We start from the raw sequence: 21,633 nt of genomic DNA on the forward strand, positions 1-21,633 counted from the left end.
GGATTCCCCAGTGATACAGAAAATAGATAACGTTAATTATGTGACTATAATTCTATAAAATCTAATCTAGCTGTAGTGATCTAATATTTTCCATGGGATGATGCCATCTATTGGACATCCTTAAAAGAACCAAAACAGTTCAAAGAAAATAAATACTTAATACTGATTTGTTTATCAGCAAAGATGGCTAAACTTTTACTGTTTCATACAGTTCTACAGACAAAGAGCTTGCGTTGGAACATCCTCAACTGTGGTACTTCGTTAGAAAAGAAGAAAGAATAGAGACAGAAGAAGAAAGAATAGTTCCAATGGAACTACACAAAATATTTTTGTTTTTAATAAAGTATGTTGCGGGTGATCTTATAATTGACCATGAATTGCTCTTAAAACCTTAAAAAAATCTGTTTGGTAAATAAATGTACCTTGAGGTCCTCTGAGGGATCTTGACACTGCCCTTTCAATGCATTCTCCAGTAATGAAATGTTTCCCGAACTCTGTGAGATTTGGATGGAACTGTAGAAGCCTCTACAGAAGTACCTGATCACATTGTAGCAGTCTGTAAAGACTTACTTTCAAATATTGACATTGCAGCTATCGAGGAAATTGTAAATCTCCACAAAGACAAGGGTCTGATTCTGCTCAAGTAGAATTCAACACTCAAGTATTGAATTCACATTCATTTAATAGCCCAAGCCAAAAATTATCCATAATTAGCCACAAATACTCAACTTTTGAATTGATAAATAATCTCTTTGGCTTGAAAGGACTGTTCATAACAAAAAAAGAAACAAGATTTAGGCATAACAGTACTTCAGTTCATAGACACAATAAAGGAAAAATTAGTTTTTCACAACATATCTGAAACAAAATATTATGAATTTTCAAAGTTCTGTTAGTCTTTTCTATTTCTGAAGAAAAACAAGTTAAAAACATTTGACAGTTAATATAGTTGAAAGAGAAAAATACTAATACATTTAATAATGCCTATCACTGTTGTATGTACTTTTAATTCCTTATTTATAATAATTCAAGCATATTCTGACCTAAAACATAGGTGCAATTTCTGTGCGTCAATATATCCCAGACTTGATACTAGTTGTGCAGCAGCAAAAATGTTATAATCAAAGAAAATATATACAAGACTTTTGAATTTGTAGTACTACACATTTAAAAAAAAAAGATGCATGAATCATGTTTGATTTGTTGTATGTACAGATATACACACGATTCAAAGGCAGATTATCTACAAATCCAATCCTTTTCTTGCATTGGAAGAGCAATTAAGCAGTTTAACACAGACGTGCATGAAGTGAATCAGAAGAGCTTCATAGCTGTCAGGAATTAGGTTTACCACTGTTGATGTTCTTGAAGTCTTTTTCCTTTTTTTCTTCAGATTCTCTTTTATTTTGCAAATATTATCCTAGAATCTCAAAAAAATACATTTGTTGAGCTTTTTCATATGCCCTGGAGGAAATGTTTTTTGATTATTTAACTTCTGCAATATGCCAGTGGTCAAGAGAGCAATTGGAACACTTCGTTTACAGAAACTTTGCAAAGCAATGATCATTACGAACCTTCATTCTTTGTATTTAACCGAGTAAATATGAATAGTGTGCAGATGTGTTGCTCCCACTCCTGTCATTATTATGTTAAGAGTCCTTGAGACCAAGTTGGACCTGATTTCAAAGTTATTTTAAAACTTGGCACTTCTATATGAAATTTCTTGCTTTTCAGTGTTTGACATATGGTCTCATTTCCTCTTGACGTTTGAAATATGGTATCCATCTCAGGCCTATCCGGCCTTTTACAAGTTGTTTGGTTTACAATCTTGACCTCAGCCTGCCTGTAACAGGTTTATTAATACAAAATTCTGCCCACCATGAAGGTCTGTTCAGAGCTTTGTTGCCTTGAAGGATCTCCGACCACATATTTTTATATAACTGAAAAAAAGAGAAAAATATACATAAAATAAATCCAGGAAGAGTATCAAACTTACTGGTTTAAACAATACCGTGACTGAATTTTTAGGTAATTAATGTGAATAATTATGTACAGATGAGAATAAATAAAAAGACTAAGCTCAAAATTTCTAAGTACTGCTAACATCAGATATCCACCCAAATCATTTACACCATCTTTGGCATAAGAACAGGGAAATAGTAATCTTTATGATTTTTTTGTTTTATATTTTACAGTAGTTGTATTATCAAAGGCAGAAATTTGGAAGCAAGTTAAATTAAGCTAATCTTTGCTCTGTCCAAACCTGAAGACTGTTGGAAAGCACCCATGCATGTCTGTTTTCACCTTTATTTCAACCCATTTCTCAACAGTACTGCAACTTCTCTCCCAGATGTGCACTGTTCAGTCTAAGAAAGTTCTCTCTTATATGCAGACTGTTAATTCGTCACTCTTCATCAATTTGCAATTTAATGTGGAACAGTTAAAAAAGGTACATGAGAGGTACATTCTGTAGAAGTGTAATTTCAGAAACATTTGGCAGCTCATAATTAACTTAAGCTTAAAGCTTTAAATAACGTTATAGAAAGGTGAGGTCTGTATCTTCAGCAGTAGGGCTGAATGCAGCACAATACCATATTAACTTAGTATAACAGCAGTCTCATATAAAGTGAAAAGCCTTTCATCCACATCAAAAGAAGGATTGGCCCTATATATTTATGGTGATTTAAATAAATACTGACATAAATCCTCTGAGTATTAAATGTATTTTCACATTGATTATGTGGACTTATGTTAACTATCTCACCCATTCCAAGCTTGGCTTAACATTGTTTAACAATTTTTAATTAACCTTGAAATAAACACAGACATAATTTTACATACTTAAACTGAGATTGTCAAAGTTTCTTTTAAATAAAACCTGAAATCTTATTCATTGCTTAAAGCTGCCCATAATAGATTTGGAAGCTTCTGCTTATGAACTGTGGCTTGTGGTGAAAGCCACTCCACTTCAGTGCACCATAGGTAATCCTGAATTAAATTCATTTTCCTGTTATGTTTGGATAATCTATTCTGTATCATACTGTAATTTGTACTAAAATGATTGCATTGGTTTTGTTAAGTTGCAAAGATGGCACTGAACAAAGAATTAAATATAGACAGTCAGGAGACAGGGAGCTTGAAGTATTTTCTCTGAGTGAGGGATTGGCAGACTTTTTCAAACTAGAGTTGAAAATACATGCACAAGTTAAAAACCACAGACTTTGAGGCAGTTCAGAAAACCTCCCTGAATTCTGCAGAACATGGGTTAGATATCACTGCTTAAAATTACTTTCTCAATATAACTCAATTATTTTAGAAAAAAATTAGCAAGTATTTAGTATACTAGGAAGTCAGTAGCGTTTACAGTCCTAATCTGCTTGTCTCACATTGTCCAATGTCTGTACTGCAACTGATGTGGTGGGTTGTCTAACGGTTTCCAAAGTCCTAAAATGCTCTTGAGCTAAAGATACACAGTTGCTGGAATAAACTGACATCGTTCTTTTGTGATAGATTTTCTAAACAAAGGAAATTCTGTAAGAATGGGGTAAACTGCATTGATTTCAGTGATGTACATGGAAATAAATTAGTTTCAAATTCCCAATATTCATCCTTAATAAGTCTACATGGCTTCTGTATTTGTGTGAGTAATCAAGCCAAACTTCTTGTTAGAGTGCACAAAATAACCCCAGGTAGGGATAGCCAAATCCACCACATGACAGTTTTATCAGCTAGTGATAAGCAATCTCCAGATGACTGACAGGGAGTAGTACTCTAGGAACAGATCACTGTGTACTAGCCATGTATTCTTGGCTATAGCATCCACTGTCAGCTTCTGCTAGAGACAGGACATTGGGTACCAATGGGCTTTTGGCCAATACAGATATTTTTACAGTCTTACAGATGATGTTCCTTCCTTTAGGATTACATTGGGAGCTTCCCTCCCTCTTTCATTAATTTAAGCCTCAAAATCTACAGGAAGGAAAACAAAGCTTCCTATCATGATTACAGTCCTCTTGTTCAGGTGGCTTGATATGTAGAGCAAGCCCTTCCTCCTTTATTTATAGAGACTGTGTTACCAAAGTAATCATTCTGTGAGGTCAGTCTCTTCAGAAACATTTGGGCTGCCTTCTGTATTGCTTGATCACCATGGGAACTACGGACAACTCGAGACATAAAGACACAGACAAAGAATATTGAAAACCATTGAGTACACTTGACTCAGCAATCCTGTCAAACTTCCTGGCACTCTCCCTAGGCTCTACTGATTCTCTGCAGGGTCTCTCCACACTAAACCAAACTGCTGTACTGTGACACCAATCTCCACATAATAGTTATCCCACAGCTTGGCCCTGCTGAGTAGGGCTGGCCAGTAAGCAAGAATTTTTGTTTTACTGAGGCTTTGGAATGAAACACAGCTCTTTAAACATGCCAAGAAAAAAAAAAAAAAAAAGCAAAAAAAAAAAAAAAAAGCTGAGAGGAACCATGACCTAGTAAAGCCAAATCCATGGTGCACCCACATCCTGAATCCTGCTTGTAGGTCTGGTGACACCTCTGAAAGGATATAAATTATATATCCACCTACATCTGCTATATTTTATATATATAACATATATATAAATAATATATTCATTAAAGCAAGGAGAGGTGCTCACAAAACACTGACTTTCACATCTGTATTGAGATCACTGAGACCCGTTGGGTAATGCTGTACCTTGTACTGGTTAGCAAGGGAAAACTGCTAACATACTGCTTGGTAAGACATTTGGGAAGCACTTCATGACAGGTTGTTCCTACATGCTCACAGCAGAGTAGAAAGATGAGAGTAAGGAGGAGATGCTGGCTTCTAGGAATCTATCACAAATAAAGTAAACAAAACCACAGTTTCATAACAACTTATCTGTCAACTTGTGACAATTGCTGTGTATATTCTACAATTCTAGCAACCCTTAACCTTTGGGGCTTGTGTTTCCTAGGCTATGAATTATGTAAACATACACTTACATTGAAAGGTTTCTAGGAGCTTTAATTAAGCGGGATTTTTAATTATTCCAAGATTGCTAGATGAAAGCGTAAAAGTACTTGGTGAGAATTAATGACTACATAACTGCCAAGGGTTACAAACATACTGGGTAGATTAATTAATTTGGTTGTGGTGTGTGCCAAACTCCCCTGATTTACTAGGAGAATGATGGCAAACTTGAATATCAACTTCCTCGACCCTCCCATATATGCAAGAAATTCCAAACAGAGCTGATTTTGGTGTTGAAACATGCTGGCTGTAATTGTACCTTGGAATATGTGACTTGTTGCTGGATGTTTGACACACTGCTGTTGAAAACATACCAATTTATTTTTGTCTTGAAAAATACTTACATATTTGAATTTAAAATTCTCATTTCTCCTATTAAAATTAATATTTTATGAAAAATTAAGAGAAGGAACTAATTTTTACACCATTTAAAGGTACATTACACAAAACTGGGAGTTAAGTGAATACCAATAAATGCAGCACAAGGTATAACTTTTTTTTTTTTTTTTCAGCAGCACAGGTCCCCGAAAGAGCAAATTCAAACAATACTGTACAACTTTTTTACTAAAGTGTATCTCCAACAAATAAATTCAAAACGTAATGCTTTGCTGACTTCGATTTAACTAATATAGTTTCTGTTGACAAAGGGTCATCTTTTCTTGCCTAGCTGTGAAGTGGTTTGAATATGTTATGGCTATTTACAGGACACATCATTCTTAATGATTAGACTTAACAGTGCTGAAATAGGTTTTCTTACCTCACCACTAGCTTTACCAATGGGAGAGTTGAGAATGAAGTCAGGAGGAGCAAAGACATCAACAAGGGCAACTGCATCATCTTTCAACTGTTTAAAAACAAAAGACATACATTTGGCAACTTCTGAAGTCCTCTACGGCTATCTGTGAACTACAGAACAGCATAAAGATTATTTCCATAAAATACCAGATAGCTGTAAACTTAAGAGAAATACACAAGGAGACTCAATTTATTTTCCTGTTTTTCCTCCCAGTGAAATTGCCAGAAAGAGACTGTTTTCTAAAACATATTTCAACCAAGATCATACTGTTTATACACTTAAAAACATAGAATTTAGAACTTTAAAGACATAACTTCTAGATTCTTCTTTTAAATTTTACTTACCTCGGAAAAATATGAACCACTCTGAAAAGCTTTTGTGCTGAGAAAAACAATTCATGAGCTAACACAATAATGAAATAAGGAGCAGTAGATTACAGTATTTTGATGGCTTTCCAACGAAGACTGCAAGACTACAGGTAAGAAGAGTTCATTATTTTGTGAGTTAGACCATTTCTCATTTTCTGGTAAATAAGCTAGGACCAGATTCTGGCTCAATGAATTACTAATCTTCTCTTAACATCAAGTTATTTGGAAACTACTGAGGCCATATCCTCCTAATTTATCCCTTCAAGTATGGAATATATGACATCTCTTTTTTAGTATCTATATATTTTTTAAACACAACAAATAATATTGATTTGCTTACCCTGTAGCAAAGCTCCAGAATAGCATTCTGAATAAACCTACCAGCTTGTTCACCTGAAACATAGCCACCTGCAAATACATTCACAACAAAATGATCAAAGAAACTTACAGCAGTTAAGATTACACTGATACAATCCTTTTAGTAAGGAGTTAAAAATCCTTTTAAAAATTCTAAAAATCCTTTTAGTAAGGAGTTTATCGGTTCAGTATTCAAGAGACCAAATGCTCCTATATAATTGGATTGACTGTCATTTATTAATGAGCTGGCTGCAAAACCATTAGGCTAAGACACTGGGAGACTTTTGCATGAACGAGCATCTACTACAACATTTGGCTTCCTATCCTGCCATCTCCCCCAAGCACTGGGCCACATCAAAACTTGTGAATCCTCCATCACCTCAGAGCTGAGAGAGTCTTTTGGGTTAATTTGTAGCTTCATATCCCTGCTCCTGAAATTTTTGTCCAGAATGAACGTTCTACGTTACACAGGCAGTAAGAAAATGCTGTAATCATGGGGTCCCTCCCCCTGCTAAAATACAACTTAGGAAAAAAATCCCTAATCTTTAGGTTAGGGCTTTTATAAAGTGACATGCATAATATGTAGTCAGGGAGCTGATCTCACCTTGGTAGAGCACAGCCAGATGTTTACTTAAAGACCAGAGTCCATACAGAGCACTGAGATTCTTAAGCACTGTCTGCAGAGTAGATGGTATGTTGGGATCATGAGTGTAGTCATGGTATCTTTGTAAGACTGTTTGTTCAATAAAAGCAATGGCTAGTGACCGACAGTAGTACACCTTAGGAAAGAGAAGAGAAGGATATTGAGTAATGAAATACAAGGAAACAATCCTCAGCTGCTGCAAAATGGCATTGCTGTGGTGGTGTCAGTGGAGAATTGTTGGTTTAGATCTGCTGTTGCAGCTTGAGATAAAAGAAAGTCTAAGACAAAACTCTAGAAGAAAAAACTCTACAATTTATTTGCAAAGGTTTTATATAAAAGACTGCATGAAAATCCCCTTTAGAAATAATACCCTAATTTTCCACCGTGTTCCAGTTTGAGTAGTCTCATGCCGATCTAAAGGGAGCAAAGATTGTATGCCTAAAATATAAACTGACTTGGCAGTGCATGTTGCACCCAGACCGTATGGGAGCAAGTATTTACATTAGAGAGAAGACCAAGCAAAATTAGGACTGCTAACTTCAGGGTCACTAATAAACCCATTTAACTCTAAAATTATAAAGGATGGTTTATATTTATTTAATATTATGCAGAATTTTATAACAAGGATAAAAATGTCAAAGGTGTTCAGTAACCTACTGAAAACTTACTACAGTCCATTCAAATAATAAAATCTGATCATGTTAGCATGAGTCTATTCAGTGCAACATGCTTTGAAAGAACTACCCAACGAATCCCTGCCAACTATGAGATCAGAAAGGCAAAAGTGACCACTTACTAATCACTGTTATTATGGAATATGAAACTTTAAGTGATTGTACTCATACAGAAAGGCTTGTCCACTTTTTTGTACTTCACCTTTGTTGTATGATGGTGCATGTATGTCCTGTCCTCAGACTGCTGACTGAAAACATTTTAGTTGAACAGAACAGGAATATATAGAAAATAGAATATAGTGGCTGATTTGTAAACTGATGTTTGCTTTTAGCCCATTTGTTCAATTTGTTTCATTTAGAATTGATTGTTTTCCTTTTTTAAAAAATAATTTTATCATCTTTGCTTTTAAATCAATTGTAGCATTAAAAACGGGCATATTCCAAAGATCACTGTATCTCTATTGATAACTGTATAGTGGCATACTTATGACCAAGCTCGGATACAAGTATAAATTGCAAAATTGCTATTACCTGCAGGTTTAGGGATGACTTCCCCCTTAATAGACAGACTTTTTAATATCAGAATATTGAAATGTCAGTTCTCTAGTCAGAATGAAATAGGTTTCAATATCCCAAATGCAACACTAACAATTAATTCCCTATTCTTCTCTCCTACAAATTCTATTTCCTTCTTTACCTTTCCTTGCAATTCTGTATTGTTTCTATCAAGCTCCTGGCTGAAAAGAAATGGACCTTCTTGCTTCCTGAAGTTGGTAAACTTCCAACCAGTGTGAAACATCATAGACAAGTAATATAAAGTACTTTCTCCTTTGTGCCTCGGGACCTAAGTTAGGAATCTCTTCCAGATTTCCCATAGCAAGAAAAAATACTATATATTAGTCAGTCAGTGGGCTGACAGAGAAGTGTTTCTTCATGCCCAGAAAGTTTTAAATCAAATATGCATTAAAGCGCACCCTGTAAATCATTTTCAGATGGTTTTGAGGCATGTCATTTAAAATAAGAAATCCCTCTGTTCTGAAGATGAATTGTAGGGAGAAAAGAAAACCTAATGACCTGAGGTATATCAAAGCCTATCTCAAAAGCAGCTGTGTGCCTAAATTTCTTTAAATTTTAGCACACTGAAGAGAAGTGAGGTGAGTAATCTTCATACCGCTGTGCAAACCATCCTCTCTGGCCCTGGCACAAGCCTCCCAGGAGCTGGCCAACTGACAAGCAATCAGATTTAAATTTCTGAAACTTATCTTGCATTCAGCTGTAGGGCAATTCTCATTCTGAATTTCACCCTGAAGGACACCTCTAATAGACTGCTTCTAGGGTAAAAGCAGGAAAGGTTTCCTCTCCTCTACCAGTGGTTTTACATAGATTATCCCTTGTTGAAGCCAGACTGGATCTTTCTAGGTGAAGAGTTGAATTTTCCTTCCTGCTGCTTTTTAACGAGCTTTGCAGATAAGGTAAACCACATTGCCCATCTTCAGGGAACAGATCTCTTTCCTCGGTGACAAATGACAAGTCTTATTTTCTTGGATACAAGCCAGTTTCTCATGAAGGTACCAGAAGAATTTGGGGAGCTTGGGGATATAAACCAAAATTTGGAGTTAAGCCATTACTAGCTGTTAGAACTTTCTGGTGAGAGAGTGGATCTGCTATTTGTAGATTGTCAACGTTTCCTTTTCAGGTTCCAATGCTTTCAGTCTGGTATCTTTCATGAGTGCTTTGCACTACAGAAACTGGAGATGGAAAAGACCTATTAGGTCATCTAGTCTACCTATCTGCCAGAGCAAGATTCTTTCCTACAGTATGTATTTGGCCACAAGAGCAGATGGAGATGTAATAATCAGATGCCGCAGTAGATTTAGTAGTAGCAGATTTGGTTTTCAGAAGTTGTGATAAACTTATACACACCATCCAGCACATGCCTGCAACTTTTCTGAAAGGAAATATATCTTGGAAGACTTCTGCTGATCATAACTGTCCTCCTTCTATCATGTTCAATACGATTCATATGGACAGGAATTACATATTATAAGTTATATAACTTGCTGCTTTTTGCTTAAGGAAATTGTACTTCCTGACGCAAGAAGATAAAACTAAAAGGATCTGGCAAACTTGGATGAAAATAAGTAAACAAAATAGGAAAGCTGAATAAGCATTACCTGACAGTTGTTTTTTGCCTCAAAATCACTCTGCCCTGACTGCTTCTCCTTCTTCAGCTTTAGGTCACTTTCTCGGAGCAGGTAGCAAACCAGCCACTTATATGCTGCTAAAGGAACTGTGGAAAAGAGAAGTCACATGCAGATTCTACTGCAGTCTCAGTGCATTATTTTTTTTTTTTTTTTTTTTTTTTTTTACCTAAGATGAAAAGTGAAGATGTTAATCAATCCATTAACATGACACTTTGCCCATTATCGTAGCTGCAGTAAATAAATGTTGGGTAAAATAGATTAAAATGATACAGCGAAGACCTACTGTACCTGACCATGTACTAGTTCCAACTGTGCCTAAGCTAAAAGACAAGATATGTCCACAGCTCAATTTAGATGCATTTTCTGATTTGATTATTTTTTTTACCTTGTTATATTCTCTTCCATATTAAGACCTAGGTCTATAAGATACTCATTCTCTTCTGAAAATAAAAGAACAGAAGAACACACACAATCTGTGGGCCCACTCCATTTGCAGGTATGATGTTACATACTTGCAAAACACATGATTTCTAACACTGCAAAGGTGGCCAAATGTAATTGCATGTGAATGAACTATTTCGTATGCTTGTGCTACATTTTTTACAGCAGCCTGGAACTAGTAAGGGGACAAGTACATCAGCATAAAGTCCTTTTAATAATCTCGATAGCTTTGTGTGTTAGCTGAAGATTTTATGTAGGATATTATCTAGGTAATTATGAGGGTTCACATGCTGCCTAAACCTATGCACCTGTTTTAAAATCCCAGCTTCTAGCAGAATGCAACAATCAACAGATTCATATATTTTTTAAACTGTAATCTGGTCCAGTAGGAAACACAAGAGAAAATATTTTAAGGTATCAGTTTGTGCTCTGTTGGATTTCACAAGCTGGAGACATACAACAAAGAAGAAAGCATGCAGTCATTCTGAGTTAATCTTTTCCTTATAAGCCTTTATATTTTGAGTTTCTTCATATTTTCCCCAAATCTATTATGGTATCATATTACTACTTTGCATCCCTATCTAAAGCGGAGGTTTTTTTGCAATTATTTGAGCACTGAAATGGTTATTGCATTCAGAATCAATATTATTGTCCCTTATGCATTAAGACTGGAGTTTCTTCATCTAGTATGTTCTCAGTTTCACAAATCCACTTTTGCTCATTTCCTTGTCACTATCTCATTATCTCTTCATTTCTCTGTTAATTTTTGCCTCTAAGGGCCAATCTAGGCTCACAGTGATACAGAAGTGGGAACAGCATGTCATGTCATACTCGATTATAGTACAGTAAGCCAGTAAAATTGTAGGGAGTTTTCTTTCACCGTTACTCTTTTTTCTCCATGCAACCAGAAGCAATTGTCAAGAGTGCACACACTTAAAGACCTTCCCAACACATTTCTAAATCATGTGTATGCTTTCCTAAAATAAGAAATTTTAAAATTCCAAGGTAGTAACGATCAATGTCCCTCACAACAGTTTCACTTGAAAACAATCATGTAGTGGCAAAAAAAATAGATTAGAAATTATATTTTAGAAGAACAAAAATGGAAGAAAAACAGCTGATGCTATCTTTGATTCTAAAATTGAGGCTGGGGATAAAAAAGCATTATTTTGAAATGAAAACTGAAATGCATTTAATACAAAGAAAGTCAGCATATAGCAATGTAGAAAAATATGTAATAAATAGCAGAAAGTGAATCTCCAATCTCTAGATCTGGAAAGAATTTAAGATTCTAGAGTTTAGAATTTAACAACAACAAAAGGCTACCTGAGGAGTCCATGCAATCTTCAACACTAACGGCAGTGAATTTCCTGCCAAGGATGTGATGGTAGTCTTGCAAAAAGTTTATTGTTCCAAGAGGGGATTCGAAAGGAACTTTATCTGAAATACCAAAGACAATAAAACTGATTTATGAGAAAATAAATTAGACTCTTTGGAACTAAAAACCTATTACAAAGCCATGCATACCCTTGAAAGGCCAGATGCAATTAGGACATAATATTTATTTTATTATGGCCTAGTCCAGCCAAATGAGATGGCTGACAAGTACTGAAAAAAATTACATCACTGTGTATAAGTCCCATAAGATTCAACTCCTATTGCTGTGTTTTCCAGCTGGTGAAAATTACTGCTAGAAAACTGAAACAAAATCATCGATCTGAAGAACTACAACATGTACCGATGAAGACTGCAACCAAGTTAGGTGGTATGAACTGTTTTAAGTATAATGAACAGAGCATATGCAGACTTACAGTGATTTTAGGAGTAGTTCCATTGAACTAACCTGCACTTCACATGGAGTAAAATACTGCATAACATGATTAAGAATGGCAAAACATCTAGTTAGCTACTGCAAGACACAGGAAAAAGTATATTTCTTGCAGCAAGTATCTGTGTATTTGTGAATGTATCATATGATGGAGTCTGTATCACATTATTTATGCTCTACAAAATAATTAAATGACTATCAGTTGCTTTCAGTATGAAATTACCTCCTAATTCCATTACCTACTCACTGCTGGGTCCAACACATGATGCCACAATAAAAAAACTTACCTCTTATGCAATTCATCCAGCTCATTAAGTAGTTGCTGGTTTGCTGAAGCAGGACATTGTTATCTCCCTCATATGTGCAGTTTGGATCATTGTCATTTCGGATTTCACCCAGACGATTCACTTATAGAGATCAAGTGAACACGTTAATATATTGCAATGCACCAAAAGGAAGCTAAAACGGATTAAATAATTATACTGTAACAAAATGTAAGAGTTGTCCGTTCCTGTATATATGGGTATTCTTACAAACATGTGAGCTTGAAAGTTCACTTGTTAGCTTGTGAAAATGTATACTGTGAAGACTTTAGAGAAGTGTGGCATTCAACTTAGAAGAAGAACTTTCCTCTATAAAATCTGCATCTTTACTTCTGGAATTGAGACTGAAAAAGAAAGTCTTATTTTGTCCAAGTGCTGCTGCAGATACTGCACAGGTTTAGTTCTTTTAATGTGGTATTAGGAATAAAATTTTAAAATATGGATGTGAGGAAAAATCCCTTTCTAAAATTCGGATACCTTCCTAAAATTCGGATACCATGATGTAACAGTCAAAATACAAGTGAACATAATCATTTTATTTCTTATTAGTGCATGCAATAGTTTGTGACTTACTTGCAAGGTAACCATGCCCTCCACAAGCTTCTCGACACTCCTGGGCTGCCTGCTGAGCAGTCCAAGAAGACAGTGGTTTGCTGGCAGCACATAAGGCATGAATCTCACGTCCCAAATCAGCCTTGTAAAAACAAGCTACAAGTTAGTAATAATTTTCACGCAAAGTAGGCTTCTGACCAATAAAAGCCACAGCTCAGTGTACTTCTTTTAAAGAAGAAAAAAAGAAAAAGAATAACCTGAAATACATACATACAAATTTCTGAGATCTATGTAAGCGCAGAATCTTTTTTTTTTTTTTTTTTTTGAAACCCCTCCCCCCCCAAAAAAAAGGAAAAAAAAAAACTGCCATAAAAAACTTGCTAGATACTAGCATTCTTACATGGAACTGGAAAATTTTGTGCCAGGTAATAGATACATGGCTCAGTTGTGCCAGATGAAATGGCATTGCACAGGATAGCTCACTGACTGCCGATCTATTCCTCCCAAAGATGGAGGAAGGTTATTGAAGGTGGTACATCCAGAGAAAGCTTCTTTCTCCTCTTTGACATAAGCAATCCCTCTCTCCTGAGTCAGAAAAGGGATATTTATATTATTTACTGCTTTTTACTGCATTGACACTAATGTTGTTGGCCTTCCTTTGAAAGTGTGCTTGGAACCTTCATACTACATAGATTTTCTAGAGGTGTTGGGTTAATACCACCAAAATTGTTTGAAAGCAAATAACATTTTTTTCTTTTCTCTTTTTTTTCCTTCAGATCTCCCATACTACAAAAGAAGTTCATAAGGATTACATTCTTAACACTGTCAACAGGCAGATTTTTTTGTTACAATCTGAGTTTTATCTAGGATTAGTGACTGCACTGGAGACCTCTAGAGATAAAATAACAGATCAAATAATCAATCAGACTCTTCTGTGGTTTGTGCAAAGAGGATAAATTACAATACCCAGACACTAGTACAGAAATCTATCACAGGCTTTATTTTAGCTGGAAAAAAAAATGAATGTTTAAGTGAGATCTGAGCAATGTGTAGCCACTGTGTAGGACCTTACAGTAAAAAATGTCAAGATTTAAATACACACACACACACACACACATATATATATATATATAATTTATATGCTATAAAAAAACATACTGCACTTACTTTGGCTGAGAATCAGTCCGTGCAGAGACTGATTGATAGATCAAACTACTTTATAAAGGGGTAACTTCTGATTGTCTATGAGTAGTTGAGAAATTCAGCATTAAAACTCAAAAATATTAACGTTTTTCTCCAAAAGCATATTTCCTAATGCATGAGTATGATTGCATGGTTGATGCAATCATGGTTTCATATGAGTATGAAACTTGCATGGTTTGTGCAGTAATTACGAATAGTACCATTTTGGAAAGTGCTTGATATATGCCCCCTGCAATATCATTTTTATAACGGTCATAAACTGAATTTACATCATCATATACTTATGATAAACAATTTGCAAGGGGACATAGTCTTAAATCCCAGTGAAACCAATAAAACTTTAACCACTCCATTAAAACTCATCTGGGGGCTTTTCCTTATTCATCCATATTTCTGAGACATTGCTCTATCATTCTTGATCATAAGACAGCCTACTTCTAAGTAGGTCCTTCACTTAACAAATTCCAGTTTGTTGAAGTAAGAACACAGCTAAGAGGAAATGTGTAGATATCTCACCTGCCTCTGACTCCTTTGCTTTGTCAATAAGCCTGCAAAAAATTCAACGAAGTTCTCAAACAGTGATTTGGAGAAATAATCTAAGACATATGCAGCAGCCAAATAAGGAAGAAGACGCCATTGCTAGAATAAAAATTAAATAGATTTGATTGCAAACTGATAAACATATATACTTTGTAATTATATATATAAAAAATATCATTTGGGAAACAACATTCCTTTTTACCTTTTTTAAACTGGAGATGTGTGTGAAGTTATGGTGAAGAGAACTTAGCAATAATAATTTATAAACATAATTAAATATAACTATTCTGTGAATAAGTCATTTATATTATTCCAGTCCATGGATTTTGTGAATTTGTGATCAACATCCTACATCCTGTTAACCCAGTGCAGAAGTTCACTGCAGCTTTGGGGACCAACGACATTTTTTGCTCTGTGTTTACACAATGCCTGGCATACCGTGGTCCACCACCATGGCAGAGGGTATAACTATTTCACTTGCTTGTTCATTAAAGAACCTAAGTTAGTAGTGCTCTTTGCACTTTGTGAGGAAAAAATAGAAAAAAACAGGGCTGGAAAGAAGAAAAAAAAGCATCTTTATATGCAAATCAGATGGAAGCCCATGAAGGAGAAGGGAAACTGCTTAAAGAAGCTTTTGTAGTAGAGAAAAAAGGGAATAAAGGTTCAGGAAGCAAAACCTACAGAATAAGCTGAAGTCGAGCAAAATAGAGGTTCACAAAGTAGTGGGAAGTAAAACCAGGTTTATTTAGATGAGGTGGAAAGAAGGCAGCTTTTGCTAGAGTTTGTTGAAATGCATGAAAACTTAAAAAGTTGCAAGCCTGGAAAAAAGGCACCTACTTTGCAAGGACAGAATGGGTGGGTTGGTTATTCTAGCACTTCTTACCTAACAACCTTTCTCATCCAGCTGATCTGAGTTTTCTCACTCTTTTCTAGTTTACCATTACTACCCATTTTACCTTTTTCAGACCAAAAAGTGTTTTTCATTTGCATATTCTGTGGAAAAAAAGGTTGGCTGTATTCGTCTTAAAATCAGTGCTGGCTGGATGTTCACTACAATGATTGTCATTGATTTGTGTACTTTTAAATACTAAGGTCTAAAAAAGAGAAAATGAAGATAGTAGCAAAAGATGCACTGACATTTTTTAATGCTAGTTTCTTCATCAGTACTTTTTTGTGCACATAGAAGACAGCCTTTCTCTGAAAAGGTTACTATTTTAGAAGACATATGGTTCTAGGTACTTCGGAGAGACATAAATATTTTTTTTCTTTTGCTTGTCCAAGAACTTATCTCAAAAGTCTGATCATGCCAAGAGAATGGGTAAGAAGTCTTAAGCTGCAATGAACACCCAAAGCTACACTGCATCTACACTTCAGATGAAAAAGACAATTTTAATTTCATTAACTTCGGTGTCACTATTTTGATTTGCAGTAGCTTTGAATCTGAGTGTCATTACATAAAAGTCTATAGATGCAAAGTCTGAAGTTTTTTACCTGTGTTTGGTATTCAAGAACAGGTATTTCCTCTTCATCAGTTGGTCCAAACTGATGGCGAGTTGCTGAGAAGCGAATGGCTATTGATAAGGCAAGCTTTAAATTGGTTGCAGAAACTGCTGTGATCAGAATTCTGCCGATGGACAAAGATCCAAGAGATGCGCTAAAACGCTCTTTAACATCCTAAATGGATAAACGGCACAGAGTAAATGGAGGAGCTAACATTTCATTTGCCTACCCCATAAAAATACAACTCTGGAGCATGATCAGAAGCCCAGAGGGCTGGACAATTTTATTTACTGACACAGTCAGTTAAGGTGTTTGGAAAAGATCCAAAGCAGTTTCTTTAAACTACTTTGGGACTGCTGTGGTACCTCAAAAAGCAAGAAGTCAGTAAAATCAATAAGGTGAATTTAGACATCACTGAAAGACAATTAGAAAATCAGCATTCATGCGACACTGTGTCAACAATCATTTAGGTACTAGTGCTTACCAACATATGATGCTCATGCTTTATCTCATAACCTACTTGTGGCTTTGTATATTTACATATTAATGAAACAAAACTTTGATTCATACCTTGAAAGAACTGGAGTATTTCCCCTCAGCTGTGACGTCTCCAGCTATATTCAGGATGTTTTCTTTAGGTATCCTGACATTGTGAAACATGGCAAACCTAGTCAAACAAACACACAAGTAATGTAAAATCTATCTTGACATAGTTTAGGGTGTCTACATTTCAGAAAAAGGTCACAGCATGCATATCAGTAAACCCATCAAGACAGGTAGGTAATTTTTGGATAGTATGTATTCATACTCAGGCCAGTAGAGGAAATTCAATATGGGAAATTATTTGCTGTCACTCTTCAATTTGTTTTTTAAAAATTAAGGTGATGGTTAAAAAACAAACCCTCAAGGGACCCTTTGAGCAACTCCATAAGAAAATAAGTTTTTAAAAAAAAACAAAAAACAAAACAAAACACAAAACAACCAAACAGAAGGAAGAGCAATTTATTCTCTTTGAGGACAGGGACAGTCTTCTGGGTAGTTACTTATCAGAGACCTTATACAGAGTCTGTGTGATAGACGCTTTCAGCGACAGAGTATAAACGTCTCAGTCTGCATGAACTTAGGAAAGTGAGTTAGCTTGGTGACTCAGTTATCAAAAAGCTTGGGAAGATGAAAAATTCAACTCTCTCTGCTGCTAAAACCAGGCTGGGCCATTCTGACTCCAAAGAATTCCTTGACACTGTTAATTCTGCTGAACCAAATGTCTTATTGGCTTACTGAGGGGTTGCTCATTGCAGTCTAGAGAAGGTAGTGCTTTCGAAAAGGGGGAAGCTATTTGTGTGAGTCTACAATACAGATCCGTGAGGGTCTTCCATGTTTCTGTAATACAAATGAGTACACAGCTGAATTAGTGCACTAAGAAGGAACAGAAAGGAGAACCTTCCTTTGCTTGAACTCAGACTAGGACTTCTATTCCCTGGAATGTGTCATCTTAAGAAGGGATGAGTGACATTGTCTTTTCTAAATTGTGGCATCCTAGCAGCAATAAAGAAGGAAGCTGTTAGAATAGGCAGACTGTCCTAAATATTCATATTCTTCAGGAAGAAAGTGTATGAACTGTTTCACCAAAATGGGCAGTACAACTTGGCTCGATAGGGGTAATATCTGCTCCACTCACAAATATCTCAGTATCTAATAGCACTTGAAAAGCTGCATTTGTAATCAAAGCAAATTCCTTCTGCCTGCCAATACAGGCTGATCTACTTAATAAGGCCCCTGAGAGCCAGGTCTTTCACGTTAATAAATTACATAAGGGCTGCATTGCTGCATGTGCTTTAAAATTACGAGTTGTTTCCAAGGAAACATATCTGCATACTGAATTTATTCAGCCTTAGAGATACAGGCTATTTTCAAACTTAGCCACAGAGAAAAGCAGGCTATCCTAACCAAGAACCAGCTGCTTACTGGCCTTATACATGTGCTTTATTAAGTGCGAGTTTCAGTGAGACAACACTACATAATAGAACCAAATTCAGAATTTCCAAAGATCTCATATACATCTTTGTTAATATTTCTTCTTATCACTGAAAATAAAAAAATCTAATTCCAAAAAGATATTTTGGCTAAATTCGTGTTCCCTGCTCCCTGTACACCAAATAAAATTAATCACATCTAAGAAAGTATAGCAACTCTACTATTTTTAAGCAATAGCATGCACACTAGATAGAATTTGAACTTTTTAAAAATTATTACTTTAATTACAAGACAGTGTGTGTAGCAAGGATTAGATCCCTAGTTTAGCACTCTGCTTAGCGAGCTGTACATCCACAGAACTAGGAGGTGCCTTCTCCTTTGACCTTACAACCAAAGCGCACAGCAAGAAACTACGTATATAGTTCAAACTGTGAGGCAGACACTATCTGCTACAGAATACTTGCTTGATGTATCAGCCAGTCACAGTAGCTAATCATTTCTTAATCATAACCATTTCTTACATGCCATTAGAACAAATGAAAACTTTAAGGAAGAATTTGAGTGATGAAAGGAAGCCTTGTAGATTTTTCTAAAGAATCCCTCCCAAGCAGGAAAAGATGCATGGAAGAATGCAATGAAACATCATTTAGAAAAGCTACTGAATGGTGATAAAAACTGGACTCGTGAGCCAGGTTAGAGGAAAAGTTGACTTAACAAAGACATGATACAAAGAAATTTCAAAAGGCTCCAACTCTTGGGACTTCTATTTGCAAATATACATCTGGAGTAGGTTTAGACCTGTGTATGATGATGGCAAGATTCATAGTAGCATTAATGATGAAGATGACTAATTGTCTTTTAGAGTTTTACACTGTAGTGATTAGTTCAATTCATTCAACAATGCTGTGCAATTGTAGAAAGTCATTATATTGATGTGTGCTTGAAGCTCTGTATCTACTAACATACACATCTTCCATATAATAATAACCTGTTTTTAGGAAATGCAAGTTTACTTACATTGAACACATTGTGTGTCAAACAAAACAGCTAGCAAAATAACCTGAACAGTTTAACTCCATTTCTTCAACTGTAATATAAACCTAAAAACCTAAACGTAGAATAAGTCTTTATGGAAAGAGAAAACCTTGTAGAAAGTTTTGTTATAACCTGTCAGCCATAAGTGTAAGGTAGGTAGGTCTGCACGTTATAAAGTGTTACCTAGAATTATTTTGATTAAAAAAGTATACCTTCTTATAATCACTATTCTTCATAGCTAGTGAACAAGAATACTAAATTTCTACTCATTATGTAACAACCTATTTTTTTATTTTGAAAATTGATTCAAATAATGCACACTGAGACAGGTTTTAGAAGTTCGGATTTCTTTCCTTGATATTGGCCATTAAAGATACTTTATTTCCTTCTTTTTCTGTAAGCTGCTATCAAAATAGAGGCATGTAAAATGGCAAAAACTTTAGGAAGCCAAGGAGAGAGATAGAATTAGCAATTAAAAAACCCACAGAAAGCTCCCGTGCATTAAGAAATATGATATATTGCCTATAAGCACCAATGTTGAAAATAAAAGCAGAACCTTATAGGATCTGGGAGTTAGTCGACGTTATGAAATGACTGCCAACTGCTGTTATGCTCCCTCTCCAAGAATTTTGCTATTTGAAATTATTAGACATGCTGGCCAATTTGAACTTGATATCGGAACGTATTAAAAATAAATAGTAAGCTTTAATGAAGTCAACGATCACATTTCTAATGGTTATTAGCCTAGGAAGCACAGTGAATAGACATGGACCACATCTGTCAACGCATTTAGGAGAAAATCTCCTCAAATAATTGAAGAGAAGTAGAAATATCTTACAATAATGGAACTGTATATACAGCCATGGGGATATCAAGTACCAGCAAGTTTGGAAAATGTCTGTGTTTCACATGGTGATGACAAGACCATAGGTTTGAAAGCTACCCTAATTAGGGACTCTTCTGCACAGCAATTAGTGTGTCTGAGATTAAGACCTCTCTGCAAAAGAGACAGATAGCTGCCACTTTAAATATGTTTCACAGAGCTCTAAAGAAATGTGGAATTTTACAGAATCTAGTACACAGGTAAGACAACTGTATTTCATACATTTCTTCTACCAAGATTAGCTGAGCTGAGTGAAGCACTATTCCAATAGTAACATTTTTGTTTGGGTTCTTTGGCCGGTGGTTTAGGGAACATTTCAAGTAAAGTTAATCTTACTGACTTTAAATCATGCAAAAGTAATTCATCTGGTGTGCAGTAATGCTGATTAAAAAAAAAAAAAAAAAAAAAAAGAGCAGCTGGAAAAGCCACGAGCTCCTTTTGCCAGTACTAAATTAATAAGCTGTTACCTATGGTACAAATAGCTCAAATATGCTTTAGTGAATTTCAGACCCACAAAAATGCCTGTCCTGCCAGCTTTTATTACTGACTCTGTTAGAGATGGTGCAGTGACAGTTCTGTCAATCCTTTTAGCCAGAAACAGAAAGCAGGTGAATGGTATTGAAAAACTGCAAGTCAAGTGATCTCACGGCTGTTTATGAGACACAGTAAACCTTCGGAAGAATAACATTTAAGAGGTTTGGTGAAAAACTTGTGGAAGAGAAAGAAAACAGCCGCATATTCCAGACTGAAACTCACAGAAAGGTTAAAGTTGAGAAGAGTTACAGTGAGGCTGGGGAAAACTGAAACGCGGTATTTTAGCTCCAGTTTCTAAGAACAAAACTAATCTAAGAATGCAGGTCTGTAGAAGAAACACTCAACAACAGTAGTAAAACAACAGAGGCCTCCTAATCCTATCTTAATGGACTCCATGGAGACACAAAAATCCAGTCACCCTACAGTTCTTCTAAGTTAAGTGCCAGTCAGGCAAGGAGTTCAAGGAGTTCCGGATGGTTAGACCCCTGCAAAAGTCAAGAGCAGACAAAGCTCTGCTAAGGAAAAAGAAAAAAAAGGCTGTCTGAAATACACTACAGATGTGAGGCCCAGTTTCTGCAGGTGATAAAACAACTTTGTGATCAGATCTGAATCTGCCTTTCCCCGTTAATACCATCAGTGCCTGTCATTATGACAGGCATCACAATATGTCTTATTGGCTATCGTGGCTAAACTAGCTGTGGCTACGCTGTTGTTGCGTACTTGCAAGTGATAAAAATGAGAAGGGGATA

The 21,633-nt window shown here is 35.7% G+C and overlaps 1 protein-coding gene across 4 annotated transcripts in view; it reads right to left on the minus strand.

The window, feature by feature from the left end:
• Positions 1-664: 664 nt before the first annotated feature.
• ACOX3 (acyl-CoA oxidase 3, pristanoyl) overlaps positions 665-21,633 on the minus strand; it is a 34,909-nt gene continuing 13,940 nt past the window's right edge. For 3 of the 4 annotated variants that reach the window (XM_032186595.1, XM_032186594.1, XM_032186596.1), the window contains exons 8-18: positions 17,029-17,125; positions 16,450-16,632; positions 14,935-15,057; positions 13,237-13,357; positions 12,628-12,747; positions 11,839-11,952; positions 10,042-10,157; positions 7,155-7,329; positions 6,534-6,601; positions 5,787-5,873; positions 665-1,940 (exon numbers count right to left, since the gene is read on the minus strand). In XM_032186595.1, coding sequence (XP_032042486.1) covers positions 1,821-1,940; positions 5,787-5,873; positions 6,534-6,601; positions 7,155-7,329; positions 10,042-10,157; positions 11,839-11,952; positions 12,628-12,747; positions 13,237-13,357; positions 14,935-15,057; positions 16,450-16,632; positions 17,029-17,125 — 1,324 coding nt within the window. In that variant the 3' untranslated portion in view covers positions 665-1,820. Of the gene's footprint in view, positions 1,941-5,786; positions 6,602-7,154; positions 7,330-10,041; positions 10,158-11,838; positions 11,953-12,627; positions 12,748-13,236; positions 13,358-14,934; positions 15,058-16,449; positions 16,633-17,028; positions 17,126-21,633 lie in introns of those variants that run through there. The other variant, XM_032186597.1, reaches the window with a different exon arrangement.

This window comes from Aythya fuligula, chromosome 4, assembly GCF_009819795.1.
Source record: "Aythya fuligula isolate bAytFul2 chromosome 4, bAytFul2.pri, whole genome shotgun sequence".
Lineage (NCBI taxonomy): Eukaryota > Metazoa > Chordata > Aves > Anseriformes > Anatidae > Aythya > Aythya fuligula.